Source organism: Heloderma suspectum, chromosome 1, assembly GCF_057233095.1.
Source record: "Heloderma suspectum isolate Gila_16-S chromosome 1, 16-S_ref, whole genome shotgun sequence".
NCBI lineage: Eukaryota > Metazoa > Chordata > Lepidosauria > Squamata > Helodermatidae > Heloderma > Heloderma suspectum.
The window spans coordinates 86055749-86072772 of record NC_139458.1 but is presented as its reverse complement, the minus strand read 5'-3'; the positions used below and the strand labels follow the sequence as shown (position 1 = coordinate 86072772).

At 42.2% G+C, this 17024-nt stretch overlaps 1 protein-coding gene across 2 annotated transcripts in view; it reads left to right on the top strand.

The window, feature by feature from the left end:
- EXT2 (exostosin glycosyltransferase 2) overlaps positions 1-17024 on the top strand; it is a 137979-nt gene that overhangs the window by 83738 nt on the left and 37217 nt on the right. For both annotated transcript variants that reach the window (XM_084850909.1, XM_084850915.1), the window contains exon 9: positions 5538-5727. In XM_084850909.1, the coding sequence (XP_084707035.1) occupies positions 5538-5727 (190 nt within the window). The remainder of the gene's footprint in view (positions 1-5537; positions 5728-17024) is intronic.

Sequence of the window (17024 nt, the reverse complement as noted above, 5' to 3'; positions counted from 1 at the left end):
TCCCTCACGATCTTTGTCACTCATCTCTGGACATGTTCCAGTTTGTCAATATCCTTACCAAGAACTGGACACAATACTCCAAGTGAGCTCTGACTAAGGCAGAATAGAGTGGGACCGTTACCTGGCACAATACTTGTGCACCCTAGAATTGCAGTAAGCCTTTTAGCTGCCGCATCACACTGTTAATTCAGCAGGATATAAATGTTTCAAATAAACATCCTCAAATGCAGCTATAATCATGTTAATGCCATACCAGCAATTGAAATACAATTGAGGAGAGGGGCCATAGCTTAGTGGTAGAGCACATGCTTTGCATGCAGAAGGTCCCAGGTACAATCCCTGGTGTCTCCAGGTCGAGCTGGAAAAAACCCTGGAGATCCGCTGCCAGTTGGTGTTGACAATACTGTGCTCGATGGACACTGCTTCTGACTCAGTATAAGGCAGCTTCCTATGTGCCCATGTTTGTTTGTTTGTTTATTAGATTTATTTAGCCACCCATCTGGCCAGCTACCCAAGCCACTCTAGGCGGCACACAGTACTAATAACAACACGAAATACAACAAATTTACGTAATCAACTGAACCAAACAACATAACAAAACAACACTGCTCTAAAAAAAACCCTAACCTACCCCAAATGCCTGCCTGAACAGCCAGGTTTTTAAAGCCTGGTGAAAGCTCATCAAAGAGGGGCATGGTGGAGGTCACTAGGGAGGGAATTCCACAGACTGGGGGCCACCATAGAAAAGGCCCTCTCCCTAGTCCTCCCCAGCCTAACTGTCCTGGCTGATGGGACAGACAGAAGGCCTACCGAGGCCAATCTCATTGAGTGGCGTCCCTGGTGTTGTTGGAGGTGCTCCTTAAGATAGATGTTCCTACGCCTTTGACATATCCCAGGAAACCCAGGGGTTTGTGCACAATGCTATTAGTAATTCATCTCAGTATTAAATTATTTCTGCAGTATTGGGCACTGAAAGTCTGATTGGTGTTTCATTAACCTAAATCACTGTGAAACCTGACTTAGTTGATGTCAGCGCTTTCTTTCTACTTTAGAGAAGATTATACTCATACCCTTGTGTATGTGTGGGTCTTGCTATATGTGTTTGTTTCTTTCAAGACAAGTTATTTTTCTGCACTCAAAGTCATTTTAATGGCCAATAGGCACATTCAGCAAGAGTACATGGTAAAACCCTCTTGGGACTGTACTTCTTTAGAGTCTAGGTGGAGCATTGCATGATTGCTCTTCCACATTTAAAAAAAAATAACAGCAATGCAAAAAACTTGCTGCCCAGGGAAAACTGGCATATTAGAGGAACTAGAAGAAGTCTGCGAAAGAAGAAATTCAAAGATTCTTACATTATTATACCACCTACCTTGAACCATAGTAGATAACTGTACACCAATAAGTATTGTTTCCCTTTCCAGTACTATTCAAATTATTGCAAAATTCTACAGTAGGGGTGGGAAACACAAACTCCCTATTGTGGTCCCTGCCATCCCGCTGCCCTCACTATCGAGAGGGGGTGTTTTTAAGAAAATGGCATCCATAGCAGCTACAGAACCCCCGAAGGGTCAAAATTTGGTTGTACGCAAGCTTTAACACTCCATAGCTGCTACATACACCATTTTTTAAAGAACAAATTGGGTGCCCACAGGGGGTGCAGCCTGGGGGTGAGTCCAGGAGGCCTAAAATGGCCTCCAGACATCCCGCAGTCACCCACCCTGTTCTCTAGAGTGGATGATATTCAAAGGTCCTGCATACACAGATGACCCCTTACTGCCCACCCCACCCCCACTAGAGTGGCCACTTATGAATCACCAAAAAAACCCCATAAACATAAAAAATACAACAAATCCAACAAAACTGAAACAACACTGATAAAATTGTTGTTGTTGTTCAGTCGTTCAGTCGTGTCCGACTCTTCGTGACCCCATGGACCATAGCACGCCAGGCCTTCCTGTCCTGCGCTCTCTCCCGGAGCGTGCTCAAGTTCATATTCATTGCATCGGTGATGCTATCTAGCCATCTCATCCTCTGCCGTCCCCTTCTCCTTTTGCCTTCAGTCTTTCCCAGCATCAGGGTCTTTTCCAGGGAGTTTTCTCTTCGCATTAGGTGGCCAAAATATTGGAGCTTCACCTTCATTATCTGTCCTTCCAATGAGCACTCAGGGTTGATTTCCTTTAGGATGGACTGATTTGACCTCCTTGCAGTCCAGGGGACTCGTAGGAGTCTTCTCCAGCACCACAGTTCGAAAGCATCAATTCTTCGGCGCTCAGCCTTCCTTATAGTCCAGCTCTCACATCCATACATTACTACTGGGAAAACCATAGCTTTGATTAGACGGACCTTTGTCGGCAAGGTGATGTCTCTGCTTCTTACTATGCTGTCTAGGTTGGCCATAGCTTTCCTCCCAAGGAGCAAGCATCTTTTAATTTCATGGCTACAGTCACCGTCTGCGGTGATCTTGGAGCCCAAGAAAGTAAAATCTGTCACTGCTTCCATTTCTTCCCCTTCTATATGCCAGGAAGTGATGGGGCCAGATGCCATGATCTTAGTTTTTTTAATGTTGAGTTTCAAACCAGCTTTTGCACTCTGCGCAATGGTGCGGTAGTTTGAACACTCTTTGGCGTTGCCCTTCTTTGGAATTGGAATGTAAACTGACCTTTTCCAGTCTTGTGGCCACTGTTGAGTGTTCCAGATTTGTTGGCATATTGAATGCAGCACTTTAACAGCATCATCTTTTAGGATTTTAAATAGCTCGGCTGGAATACTGTCATCTCCGCTAGCTTTATTGTTACTAATGCTTCCTAAGGCCCACTTGACTTCACTCTCTAGGATGTCTGGCTCAAGTTCAATGACCGCACTATCATGGCTATCAGGGACATTCATATCTTTCCTGTATAGTTCTTCTGTGTATTCTTGCCACCTCTTCTTAATCTCATCTGCTTCTGTTAGGTCCCTGCCTTCTTTGTCCTTTATCATGCCCATCTTTGCACAAAATGTTCCCTTGAGATCTCCGATTTTCTTGAAGAGATCTCTAGTCTTTCCCATTCTGTTGTTTTCCTCGATTTCTTTGCATTGTTCACTTAAGAAGGCCTTCTTGTCTCTCCTTGCTATTCTCTGGAACTCTGCATTCAGTTGGGTATATCTTCCCCTTTCTCCCTTGCTTTTCGCTTCCCTTCTGTCGTGAGCTACTTGTAAAGCCTCATCAGACAGCCACTTTGCTTTCTTGCATTTCTTTTTCTTTGGGATGGATTTCGTTGCTGCCTCCTGAACAATGTTACGGACCTCCGTCCAGAGTTCCTCAGGCACTCTGTCTATCAGGTCTAATCCCTGAAATCTATTCCTCACCTCCACTGTATATTCATCAGGGATATGATTTAGGTCATACCTGAACGGTTTAGTGGTTTTCCCGACGTTCTTCAATTTAAGCCGAAATTTTGCAAGAAGCAGCTCATGATCTGAGCCACAGTCAGCTCCAGGTCTTGTTTTGACTGACTGTATGGAGCTTCTCCATCTTTGGCTGCAAAGGACATAATCAATCTGGTTTCGATATTGACCATCTGGTGATGTCCATGTGTAGAGTCGCCTCTTGTGCTGTTGGAAAAGAGTGTTTGCTGTGATCAGCATGTTCTCTTGGCAAAACTCTATTAGCTTTTGTCCTGCTTCATTTTGTACACCAAGGCCATGACTGCCTGTTATCCCAGTGATTTCTTGACTTCCTACTTTAGCATTCCAATCCCCTATGATGAAGAGGACGTCTTTTTTTGGTGTTAGTTCTAGAAGGTGTTGTAGGTCTTCATAGAACCGATCAACCTCAGCTTCTTCGGCCTCAGTGGTTGGGGCATAGACTTGAATTACTGTGATGTTGAATGGTTTGCCTTGGATTCGTACTGAGATCATTCTATCATTTTTAAGATTGTACCCCAGTACTGCTTTTCCCACCCTTTTGTTGACTATGAGTGCTACTCCATTTCTTCTAAGGGATTCTTGCCCACAATAGTAGATATGATGGTCACCTGAATTAAATTCGCCCATGCCTGTCCATTTTAGTTCGCTGATTCCCAAGATGTCGATGTTCAATCTTGCCATCTCATGTTTGACCACCTCCAGCTTACCTTGATTCATTGATCTGACATTCCAGGTTCCTGAACAATATTGTTCTTTACAGCATCGGATTTTCTTTTCACCACCAGACACATCCACAGCTGAGTGTCCTTTCGGGTTTGGCCCAGCCGCTTCACTCTTTCTGGCGCTACTTGGAAATACCCTCTGCTCTTCCCCAGTAGCATATTGGACACCTTCCGACCTGAGGGGCTCATCTTCCGGCGTCATATCTTTTAGCCTTGTGATACATTCCATGGGGTTTTCTTGGCAAGAATACTGGAGTGGGTTGCCATTTCCTTCTCCAGTGGACCACATTTTGTCAGAACCCTCTGCCATGACCTGTCCGTCTTGGGTGGCCTTGCACGGCATAGCTTATGGCTTCACTGAGTTACGCAAGCCCCTTCGCCACAACAAGGCAGTGATCCATGAAGGGGACTGATAAAATACATAACAATAAACAGGAACAGGGCCTGTGCAAGCCTGAAGTGAATGAAAAGCGCACTGGCCAGCTACAACTATCCCTAGTGTTTTTTATAGGGGCAGATTTTAAATGTTTCCTAAGAACTTCATTAATTTATCTGCCCTTTCACTAAGTATATTCTGTTATTCTAATTGTCACTAGACAGTCACTGGAAGTGGTAAAGGGAAATGCCTTCTGGAGTGATTCCATCTCATGGTCCCTGTTGCTCCTGTAGTCTGCAGCTATACCAGCATAATTCACTTCCTTATGTTGGCAGTAGTCAAAAATAAGTCCTCAAAAACTATTTAGGGGATATTCTCATTAATATAAAAAGTAAATAACATTGAAGTTGATCTTTGCCTCTCTTCTTGCATTTTTTTTTCCAAATGCTTCAATGGTAGACTGTCTAAAACCATAGAACAAACCTGTTTTTGTCAAAGTTCACATTTTATCCTTCTGCATTGAACCAGGAGTGTAATTTCCTTTCTATTTGTGCCCATTTTGTGTCAAGTTTATGAATTTGCCTCTCTTTTACTTAATTTCCCCCCAGAAATTGTGGCACTAGGATGGTTTTCTGTTTGTTGGCCTAGTCTGAATTAATATAAAGGTTAAGCTGCCTTTTGGAAAGAGATGTAGGGAAGAAGCAAGCCAGGTTAGCTGAGTTTTAAAACCCTCAAGTGTGCCTTCCTCTAACCTTTCCCTCTGCTTTTTTTCCAACATACCTGAATGTACTTGGTGGTTTGGTCATGACCTGAAAATACATAGAATATACTTAAGTTTAGCAGACAACACTATCCTTTCACAAAAGAAAGCTTTTAGAAGGCTAGTCCCCACCCAACTCCAAAAGCAGTTAAGGTGTTTATTAAAGCGATCTGATCGGCCTTAACTATGGAAATTGCATTTGATGTATGTACTTCCCTGTTATAGCTTAAAGAGACCTTCGTTTGATCTTCCATCTTTCCTTTTACAGAAATGGAGCAGCGTGAGCAATCCACTCTTCCTTCCATTGATCCCACCTCAGTCACAAGGTTTCACCGCTATTGTCCTGACCTACGATCGTGTTGAGAGTCTCTTTAGAGTCATCACTGAAGTCTCAAAGGTGCCAAGCCTTTCCAAGTTGTTAGTAGTTTGGAACAACCAGAATAAAATTCCACCAGAAGGTAAGTTGTATGAAGCCCTTAACAGCTTAGGGTCCAATACACTTTGGAGACCACTACTGAATGTACTATTAGTGCACCTGTTTTTGAATGGGAAGGACACTGGGAGAGATATTCTTTGTGATTGCCCATCAGTTGTGAAACTCAATTTCTTTAAGAATTCTCCCCAAGTCTAAAGCTTTAAGCCAGGCTTCCCAAACCTGGTGCCCAACCTGGGCCATGCTGGCTAGGGGAGATGGGAGTTGAAGCCCATGTTTTGTTTTTAGTGCCCAGGGTTTAAGTTGGTTATGGCAAATATTTATTTTGAAATGTATTAATTTATATATAACCACCCCAGGGAAAAAGCAAAATAGAAATCCAAATACATGATGGAGTGGTTCAAAGCACTGTTTCTATAATTCTTACAACTATTTCTCTTTCCTAACCTCCTTAAACAACTTAAACAATTCCATGATCAGATTTTCAAAATCACGAACTGGATCACTCAGTTGGCAAGTTGTGAAATATTACTATAAAAGGAAAATATGCACTTAAAATAAAATAATGGGTGCTGCTCTTTTCAGCCATAAACTCAAAAGCAACCACAGATATATTTTCCAGTGGAAGTTTTTCTTCTCTGCCAAACCAGTCATGAAAAATTTAGCAATTCTTTAACAGTTAGGTTTCCTTTCAGGAGCAACTCTGATGTGTCAGAGTGCGTTGCTTTTCCAAGCACTATCCATTACCTTTAAATGTTTCATTGTACTATTTTTATTATGAATAGAGCAAATTCTACCTAAAATAAGTTAAAGAATGAGTAAGTTAAAGAAACTCCCCTTTTAATGAAATTTAAATAACAATACATTTTAGATGTCTCATGCAATTATTGCTTAAACCCATATGTTGTATTAAATCTTTTCAAAGATTTATCTGCCAGTGCTGAACAAAGGGAGTGTTCTTGCTATGAACAGATTGAATTTACAAGTCTACTTATATTTCTATATATGTCTGTAATATAAATGTGTAACATGATGTGTTGTATACATTTGATTTGCTTGATTTTAAATGTATGATGGTGTTTTGGAAAGTAACCGCACTTCTTACATATATCTCTTCCTTGTTATAATAGCCATTTTCAACCTTGCTTTTGTCTGTGTGAATTAAAATAAGGAGGCAAATTGCCAAGGGCCAGGACTGGCAGAAATTAATCTCTGCTGATGGGCTATACCGCTAAAGGGGGAAGCGGGGTATTAAACCAAGCTACCCCCTCAGAAATCCTCCAAACCTTGACCTGTAGAGTGATGTAAAGGAGGTATGCCTTGACATGTTTCCTAAGCCCTTTAAGGATAAAGTTACTCACAGTCCCTTCAACCTTGCTGCTACAAACTGTGCAGCACAGTCTATGGAGGTATCTAGAGCGCTGTCTCTAGTCCTGTTTTGTGAGATGAGTTGCAGCATGAGGATGTAGACAAGGTACTTGGAAGGGTCCAGCTTACCATTTCTTTACTTGCCCATTGCCCCTCTTGGCTTATTATATCTAGTAGAAGAGGACTGACTGGCTGGGTCCAGGAGGTAACAAATGCCTGGAGTGGTATCCAATTAAGTGTTCCCACTGGTGGAACGGCTTCCCCCTCCCACCTGCAGTCCCCTGCACACCCTCAAAATCTGCTCCAGAGCAGATTTGGGAGGTCCTCTGGAACAGATTGGGATGTTCATGGACTGCAGTGGGGAGGAGAGGAAGAGAAAATCCTGTCATACGACATTGGATTTCACCCCTGGAGTGGTCCCAGTCACGTTAAAAGAGTTAACTATGAGGTCACTCCTAGAGATAAGCCTTCTGAACACCAAGTATTGTAACATTTACTGGCTGGTTGTGAAAATCCCCTTCATAGAATCATAAAATAGTAGGGTTGGAAGGGGCCTATAAGACCATCGAGTCCAACCCCCTTCTCAGTGCAGGAATCCAAGTCAGAGCATCTCTAACAGATGGCTCTCCAGCCTCATCTTGAATGCCTCCAGTGTGGGAGAGCCCACCACCTCCCTAGGTCATTGGTTCCATTGTCGTATTGAAAGAAGTTTTTCCTGATGTTCAGCCAGAATCTGGCTTCCTGTAATTTGAGCCCATTATTCCATGTCCTGCATTCTGGGATGATCAAGAAGAGATCCTGGCCTTCCTCTCTGTGACAACCTTTCAAGTACTTGAAGAGCATTGTCATATCTCCCCTCAGCCTTCTTGGTCAAGGAGCTTCAGTGGATAGTTTCTGGGCAACTTCAGACACTCTTGGATGAGATTGATGATCTGAATCCATTTCAAGCTGGTCTTGGGCTGGATTTTGGCACAAATTGTCATGGTCGCCCAGATAACCTGTGTGAAAGAGGTAGTGTAACTAAGGCTGGGTGTGATTCTCCCCTTGCCCCTTTCTTCATGAAAGTTCATAGAATCATAGGATTGGAATGGGCCTAAACGACCATCGAGTCCAAACCATGCTCAGTTCAGGAAGCCTGATTCCCAGGCAGTCTCTCATCCAAGTACTAACCAGGGCTGACCCTGCTTAGCTTCTGAGATCAGATGAGATCAGGCACATCCAGCCCTTTGCTTGAGGAGAGAATATCGGGGACATACAGAGGAAGGCAAAAATCACATTACTTCTGGGTGGGAGTACTTGTAGACAATGTGGCAAGGGTGGGTTTACCTTTTTTCCTCTTTAAATTTAAGAAATGTTTTAAATGTTTTTAAACATTTCATTAAAAAGAAATGATTTAAATTCTTTAAATTTAAGAAATGTTTGAAATGCTCCACTGACTCCTGGTCCATTTCTGAGCTCAGTTCAAAATGACTTACCTTCAAAGCCCTTAGGGCTCAATTACTTGTTGGGCCAACTTTCTCTGTCCTAGTCCACCCTGTTCTTAAAGGCAAATTCTTAAAGAGATGGAGTACCAGACCACCTTACCTGTCTCCTGAGAAACCTGTACGAGGGACAAGAAGCAACAGTAAGAACCGGACATGGAACAACCAAGTGGTTCAAAATTGGGAAAGGTGTACGACAAGCTGTATATTGTCACCCTGCTTATTTAATTTATATGCAGAGTACATCATGAGAAACGCCGGGTTGGATGAATCACAGGTCAGAATTAAGATTGCCGGGAGAATTATCAACAACCTCAGATACTCAGACGATACCACCCTAATGGCAGAAAGCGAAGAGGATCTAAAGAGCCTCTTGTTGAGGATGAAAGTGGAGAGTGCAAAAGCTGGTCTGAAACTCAACATTAAAAAAACGAAGATCATGGCATCTGGCCCCATCACTTCCTGACATATAGGAGGGGAAGAAATGGAAGCAGTGACAGATTTTATTTTCTTGGGCTCCAAGATCACCGCAGACGGTGACTGTAGCCATGAAATTAAAAGATGCTTGCTCCTTGGGAGGAAAGCTATGGCAAACCTAGACAGCATAGTAAGAAGCAGAGACATCACCTTGCTGACAAAGATTCGTCTAATCAAAGCTATGGTTTTCCCAGTAGTAATGTATGGCTGTGAGAGCTGGACTATAAGGAAGGCTGAGCGCCGAAGAATTGATGCTTTCGAACTGTGGTGCTGGAGAAGACTCTTACGAGTCCCTTGGACTGCAAGGAGGTCAAATCAGTCAATCCTAAAGGAAATCAACCCTGAGTGCTCATTGGAAGGCCAGATGCTGAAGCTCAAATATTTTGGCCACCTAATGTGAAGAGAAAACTCCCTGGAACAGATCCTGATGCTGGGAAAGATTGAAGGCAAAAGGAGAAGGGGATGGCAGAGGATGAGATGGCTAGATAGCATCACCGATGCAATGAATATGAATTTGAGCACACTCTGGGAGAGAGTGGAAGGCCTGGCGTGCTATGGTCCATGGGGTCACAAAGGGTCGGATGTGACTTAACAACTGAACAACAACAAAGATCTATGTATTCTCCCAGAATTTTTTAAACCATTTAAGCTACTAGGGAGAAAAAATCTGTTAGGTTATTTTTGACCCGGTTTGCACGTAATGACAACCAGTGGGATGACAGTAATGCCACACGGTGCATTCCTGATGCTAAACCAGATGCAAAGCAGAAGCGACGAATGGGCGGAGGCAGCACACTCAGTTGTTCACAGCCCTGATCAACCATGGGTTAATTAATTAACCCGTGATTGGTCATTTTATCTGTAATTTTATGCTACTGTTTTGTCATTTTTTACTCTGGGTTGTCCTTCCAGGGTATTCGCCTGGTGCCAATGTTGTATTCTTCTAGGCACCAGGTTAAAAGGTTTTTATCTCCCTAGGTATTTTAATTGGTTTTTAACATAGTGGTAAGATTTTTAGCTGGTTGATGAACTGTTTTTCATCCCCTCACATTTTTGGATTGATGTTTTACTGTTTTTTTAATTGTTGATATATTATGTTAGCTTTCTGCACTGCTCTGGACCCCACTTTTGGAGTGAAGAGGGTGGATATAGCATTTTTCAAAATAAATTATATAACTGAAGCATTGTTACAAAATGTGTAAATGGCCCATAACTTGAGAACTGTACAGAACAATCACTTGGCTACTTTAGCTCAGGCAGCTTCTTACTGTCTCTCCCCTACCACTATATGTTCATTTATTTAATCCTGAGGTTTGTATGAAGCCAAACTAATTGATAGCAAAACAGATATTGTCAAGTAATATTTAACCATTTTAAAGCTTAAAACTCTGTTCATTACAGTAGTTTATCGTAAAACCCTTTCTTGGTTTATATAGTATTGAAAACATCTTTAAATCATTGATGTGAAAAATAATTGGCCCTGAAGGTCATAGGTTTGTTTCCTTACTGAGAGTTATCTAGCATTGCTTTCTAATAGGTATGTATTTTAATAACTTTCTTATGTGACCGCCAGCTACCCCCTTCATCTATGTATTTTTAACACTTGGATAGCTTCTGGAATCTCCTGGTCTGTTGTAGGGGGGTTTAGTTTAATTTGTTTTAATTCAAATGCATACAGTTTGTTCCACCCAGTTCTTTGGTAGGACAGCAGAACTTGGCTTCACTAAGTCTTTCATTCAGTCTGTCTATTACGGCTCCTAATCCTTGGACTTCAAAGCTTCTGCCATTTATAGCCTATTAAAGCCAGGAAGTTTCTGATGGATTAGGACAAGGAATGAGTTTGAAGTTAGTAATGCACACCGCTGTCAACGATAAGGTCTAGTTTATTACCCTATGGTAGTATCTGCACTTTTATGGCTATTCTCATTTAATTGGTTATAGTAAAGCTGGGACCGTTAACCTGGTTGAGTATCAAATGCAGGATATCCTCATCATTGCTGTATAAGGAACACATTTCTGGCTTTGAGCAAAGTCAGGTACGGATTCTGTTATTTGAACCAGTTGTATTTTTGTTAGGCATGGATGGGAACTGGGAGAAGAACATCAAAGGTAATTTTTGCTCATGATGGCCTACAGTAAATTCAGATTTGAACTTGACTCTTGATATTTGGCTCTTGCAGTGGTGGATATAAAGGCACTTAGCTTCTTCACATACCATCACTACCACCCACTTCCCCATTACTGGTCCAATGCAGTCCCCTCTTTATGTATGATTACTACTCAATTTGTAACTCAGTTGTGTAATTAAAAATGTGGCTGTTTGCGGCAGTCTTAAAAAAAATTAAAGGAAAACTAAATGAACTCATGCTGGCGTTCACTGGAAGAAGTAAAATTAAAGGTAATTTTAAAGCTCCCTCGGTATCTTAATGGCCTCTTGACAATTTCTGAGGTATATCTCTTTTGTTTTACTTTATAACCAATTAATACTATCAAACAAGTTACAGGATAGTAAATCATGTAAAACAAAGTCATACAAAATCTTAACTGAGAAAGGTTAAAACCATTCAGTGCAAGAAGTATAGAATTCTTGCTCTGTCATGTTAATCAATTAAAGCCCAAGGAACAAAATAAATATTTTGTAATGTGTTCCAAAATTTCACAAATACAGGTCCTTCCGATCAAGGAAGTCAGTAGTGTCACCTCCATTTTATAAATCTAATGGGTTTCTGTATAAAAATATCAAAAATAAGGGACTGTTGAGCTATGTTGCATTGTGTGTTGCTGCAGCTTTAAGGTCACAGTATACAGTGCTACAGAATAAGAAAACCAGGGATATCCCGAAGTCTTTATGTACTTAGTGCTAAAATATTAAAAATGTTACACCCATGCAAACAGCTTGTGCAACAAGAAAAATGGAATTATGTGCCCTCCTTTATAAGGCAAATTGAGAAAAATTGTTTTGCATAATTTGTTTTGCAGGTGGTAAAGGGGAGTTAGGAGGGACTACAGTGATGTGCTGTTTGTTTTGGTGCTCCTTAAAGGCTACCACTTGCTTGCTTGCCTGCTTGCATATTTGTATGTAAGTGGGGATGTCAAACACGCCATAAGTTTCCAGTATACTCTCCTTCTAAGAAAACTGACCCTCTCCCTAGAACTTCTTGGAGAAGAAGGGGAGTATGAAACAATATGCAAATATAAATTGCTGCTGTACTACCTTGTGAGATAGGCCTAGTGCATATGCCATATCGGCTGCTGATGAACCATGGTTTGCAAACTGGGAGTCAGCCTTTTAATTAATTCATTTGAATGGTTTTTATCCTACCTTTCTGCAGCAAAGAGTACTCAAGGTGGCTCACGCTAAAACTACAAATAATTAAATACAACAAACAGATGTGAACACGCATCCCTTCCCCCATCCCTTTCTAGAGTTATTTTCCCCTCTCCCTTTCCCAATATTAACCATTCTTTTGCATTGCGTGGTCACCACTCATGAGTCATGATTCCCCTGTAAACCAGATTGTTTTGAAGAAGGTTTATCAGCCAGGCTTATGAGGCATTTGTGTTAGTCATCATTTGCATTAGCACATGTGTAACTGGGAATGCATGAGCATCCCTAAGCCCACCTCAAAGCAGTCAAGGATTTATGCACGTTCAGAAGGAATGCATGTAAAGCACCTGCTCTGCCGCCTACTTCCCCTGCTCAGAACTCCCCGTTAAGTTACTTTTGGGCATCAGAAAAGCAGAGGAGGAGACAGCCCCTGGGAGCCATTTTAATTAGGGGGAACTATGCACATAGGGTCATTTTCCCATCAGGGATGCAGGGACATAAAAGATGCTGCACCAGGGAATGGCTCTCAAAGCCACCATTTCCTTTGCCTTCCCCTGTCTAAACATAAATTAATGGAGAGCCTAGGGTGTTTACAAGATGGGGCTAACCCAGCCCTGCTCACAGCAGGCTGCACACAGAGCTGTGTTCATCCCACTTCTGCTCTCAGGCATTCAAGGGCACTTGCATTTGTGGGAGTTCAATTCAAATGCTAGAAAGACATCCCTACATGTAACGTGAGAGGAAGAGAGTACATGCTTGTTCTCAGTTTAGCAAACCATAGTTTACAACAGGGGTGCAGACCGTCAGGACCAGGAGGCAAATTTAGCCCACCTGGACTCCCAATATGGCCCTCTGGGGTTCCCTAGGCAGCCACGTCCCCTTCCCCTGGCCCCACCCCCTTACTTCAAACTGTCAACTGTTTGGTGGTTTCCCAGTTTTGCATGTTTTCCCCCATTCTAAAAGGTTGAAGTGCCTCACCAAAGGCTTAGTTACTGGCAGTAAAAGCTTTAAGCTAAAATATGCTGGTATTTTTTGGCCCCACCCACCACTGGAATCCGGCCCCCAAGAGCTTCTCTGAAATTGAATTTGGCCCTCAGGTTGAAAGAGGTTCAACAGCCCTGGTTTACAGGAACCCAGTGTTACATCTGCATGGGCCATATGATGCTCAGTGCTGAACAAATTAAGCTCATTACCTCTTTCATCCTTGATTTATAAATTCATAGACATTTCAAACCATTTGATAAATTTGCCATTTTAAACATTTTATAAAATCTTCAGGAACCTTTGGGTATTGTTGGCTGCATGCATATACATGGGTAGTTTGCAATCATTAGCCATTTGTGCAGTGTGAGAGGGGATTTGTCAACTCAGCTGCAGCACCAACAAATGAATATGACTTTACATGTAGGATATGATTTTTTTTTTTTTAATAGTCTGGTTGGAAGCTTTGAAATGTTATAGGAGAAACTGATGGTTTTCACTTAGTCTGCATTTATGAAAATAAATATTGCGGTCTAAAAGTCTGCTGTTGGAAATATTTGTGTAGGCAGAAATGTTATTATAATTCACCCATCTTACTCCATTAACATTTAAAGTTCAAGAAAATTATGCAGAGTGGATGGAAGTTTTCATTATGTAAGAGTTGATCTTCTCTGCTATTTTACCACTGCTAAGTGTAGTCGCCTTCTGCAACTAGGAACTATCTCAGGCCTCACTTCACTAGGGATAGAATCATAGAATAGTAGGGTTGGAAGGGGCCTACAAGGCCATCGAGTCTAACCCCCTGCTCAGTGCAGGAATCCAAGTCAGAGCATCCCTGACAGATGGCTGTCCAGCCTCGTCTTGAATGCCTCCAGTGTGGGAGAGCCCACGACCTCCCTAGGTAATTTGTTCCATTGTCCTGGCTCTAACAGTCATTGACTGGCTCTAACAGTCAGGACGTTTTTCCTGATGTTCATCTGGAATCTGGCTTCCTGGAACTTGAGCCCATTATTCCGTGTCCTGCACTCTGGGATGATCAAGAAGAGATCCTGGCCTTCTTCTCTGTGACAACCTTTCAAGTACTTGAAGAGTGCTATCATATCTCCCCTCAGTCTTCTCTTCTCAAGGCTAAACATGCCCAGTTCTTTCAGTCTCTCTTCATAGGGCTTTGTTTCCAGTCCTCTGATCATCTTTGTTGCCCTCCTCTGAAACCTCTCCAGTTTGTCTGCATCCTTCTTCAAGTGTGGTGCCCAGAACTGGACACAGTACTCCAGATGAGGCCTAACCAGTGCTGAGTAGAGGGGAACTAGTACTTCCCAGGATTTGGAAGCTATGCTTCTATGAATGCAGCCCAAAATAGCATTCGCCTTTTTTGCAGCCACATCGCATTGTTGGTTCATATTCAGCTTGTGATCAACAACAATTCCAAGATCTTTCTCGCTTGTAGTGTTGTTGAGCCACGTACCCCCATCTTGTAACTGTGCATTTGGTTTCTTTTTCCTAGGTGCAGAACTTGGCATTTATGCCTATTAAATGTCATTCTGTTGTTTTCTGCCCAGCGCTCCAGTCTATCCAGATCACTTTGAATTTTGTTTCTGTCTTCCAAAGTATTAGCTATCCCGCCCAATGTTGTGTCATCTGCAAATTTGATCAGCATTCCCTGCACCTCCTCCTCCAAGTCATTAATACAAATGTTGAAGAGCACTGGGCCCAGGACTGAGCCCTGCGGTACCCCACTTGTTACCTCTCTCCAGTTTGAGAAGGTCCCATTGATACTTTGAGTCCAATTCTGTAGCCAACTGTGGATCCACCGGATTGTTGTTTCTTCTAGCCCACTTTAAGCTAGTTTGCTCATCAGGATATCATGGGGCACTTTGTCGAAAGCTTTGCTGAAGTCGAGGTATATGATGTCTACAGCATTCCCACGGTCTACAAGGGAGGTTACTTGATCCAAAAATGAGATCAGATTCATCTGGCAGGACTTGTTTTTGACAAATCCATGTTGGCTTCGAGTAATCACTGCATTGTTTTCAAGGTGCTTCCAGATGGATTGCTTTATCATCTGCTCCAGAATTTTCCCAGGGATTGATGTCAGACTGACTGTTCTGTAGTTCCCAGGTTCCTCCTTTTTACCCTTTTTGAAGATAGGGACAACATTAGCCCTCCTCCAGTCATCTGGCACTTCCCCCGTCCTCCATGATTTCTCAAAGAGAATAGACAGCGGTTCTGAGAGTTCTTCTGCCAGTTCCTTTATGACTCTAGGATGCAGTTCATCTGGCCCTGGAGATTTGAACTCATTCAAAGTAATTCGGTGTTCCTTGACCATCTGCCTATCGATCTCAAGCTGCAATCCTGCCCCTTCAGCCTGTACTTCGCCTTTGCCAGGGGGGTCATAGACCCTCTTTTGGGAGAAGAGTGAGCCAAAGTAGGAATTGAGCACCTCTGCCTTTTCTTTGTCATCTGTTATCGTTTTCCATCCTTATTTAATAGCTGAACCACCATTTCTTTCCTCTGCCTTTTACTATGCACGTAGCTGAAGAAAGCCTTTTTGTTGTTTTTCGCATCCCTTGCTAACCTCAGCTTGTTCTCAGCTTTAGCCTTCCTGACGCCATCCCTGCAATTCTGTGCTACCTGCCTGTACTCTTCCTTTGTTACTTGGCCTTCTTCCCACTTCCTATATGTGTCCTTTTTTGTTTTCAGGTCATCCCTAAGCTTTTTGTGAAGCCACATTGGCTTCTTCTGTTGTCTTCCACCTTTTCTTCTTGTTGGAATTGTTTGTGATTGTGCCTTGAGAATTTCATTTTTTAAAATGATAATGATAATGATACCTCAGTAAAATATAGATAATGCCATGAGCATCTAAAACAATTTATTCCTGCTCCTGGGTAGCTCTGCAATGCTGGTTTTAGTTGTTCCTTTTGATCAGTGCATAAAATATAAAAACTTATCCTATTTCAAACAAATTTTAAAAAATGGACAACATGCGGAAGGTGGATATTATTATTTTTTATCCCAACATTCCCTCAGGGAGCTCTGGGTGGCATATGTGGGCTTAGGCCCTTTTGTCCTCACATCAGCCCTGTGAGATAAGCTAAACTAAGAGATAGTGCCTTGCCTAATCACCTTTATTCGGTTATTAGGATCTCTGTGTTGTCATTTCTTGCAATTGTTTGGTGTTAAGGGACTATGCAAAAACAGGCATATGGAAATTAAGTTGCCTACTGTTGTGAGTGACTAGAATTTTTTATTTATGCAATGAAAATTTGTTTAGATCATCACAGTGTTGCATGAATCAGAAGACCAGTATTTCCTTCTCAGACTCACAGTCACAATTTTTAAAAAAAATCGACGTAAAAATGAAAATTGAATGAAGCTATCCAATGTACCACCATTTCATCAAGTCCCATTTAAAGCTAACCAGTGAGGGAGCTAACTGCACATCTTAGAGGAGGGAATTCCATAGGGATGGCGCCACCACTGAAAAGGGCTTGCCTCTTGTACCTGCCAGCAAGCATAGATGTGTAGGTGGTCCTTCAAATAACTTGGGCCCAAATCATTTAGAACTGTAAAGATAACTACCAGTACTTTGAATAGACCCCAGAAGAACACTGTCAACCAGTGTCGCCAGTACAAAATAGGTGTTGTATGTTCTGATCACTTAGCCACCACAAGCAACCAGACAGCTGC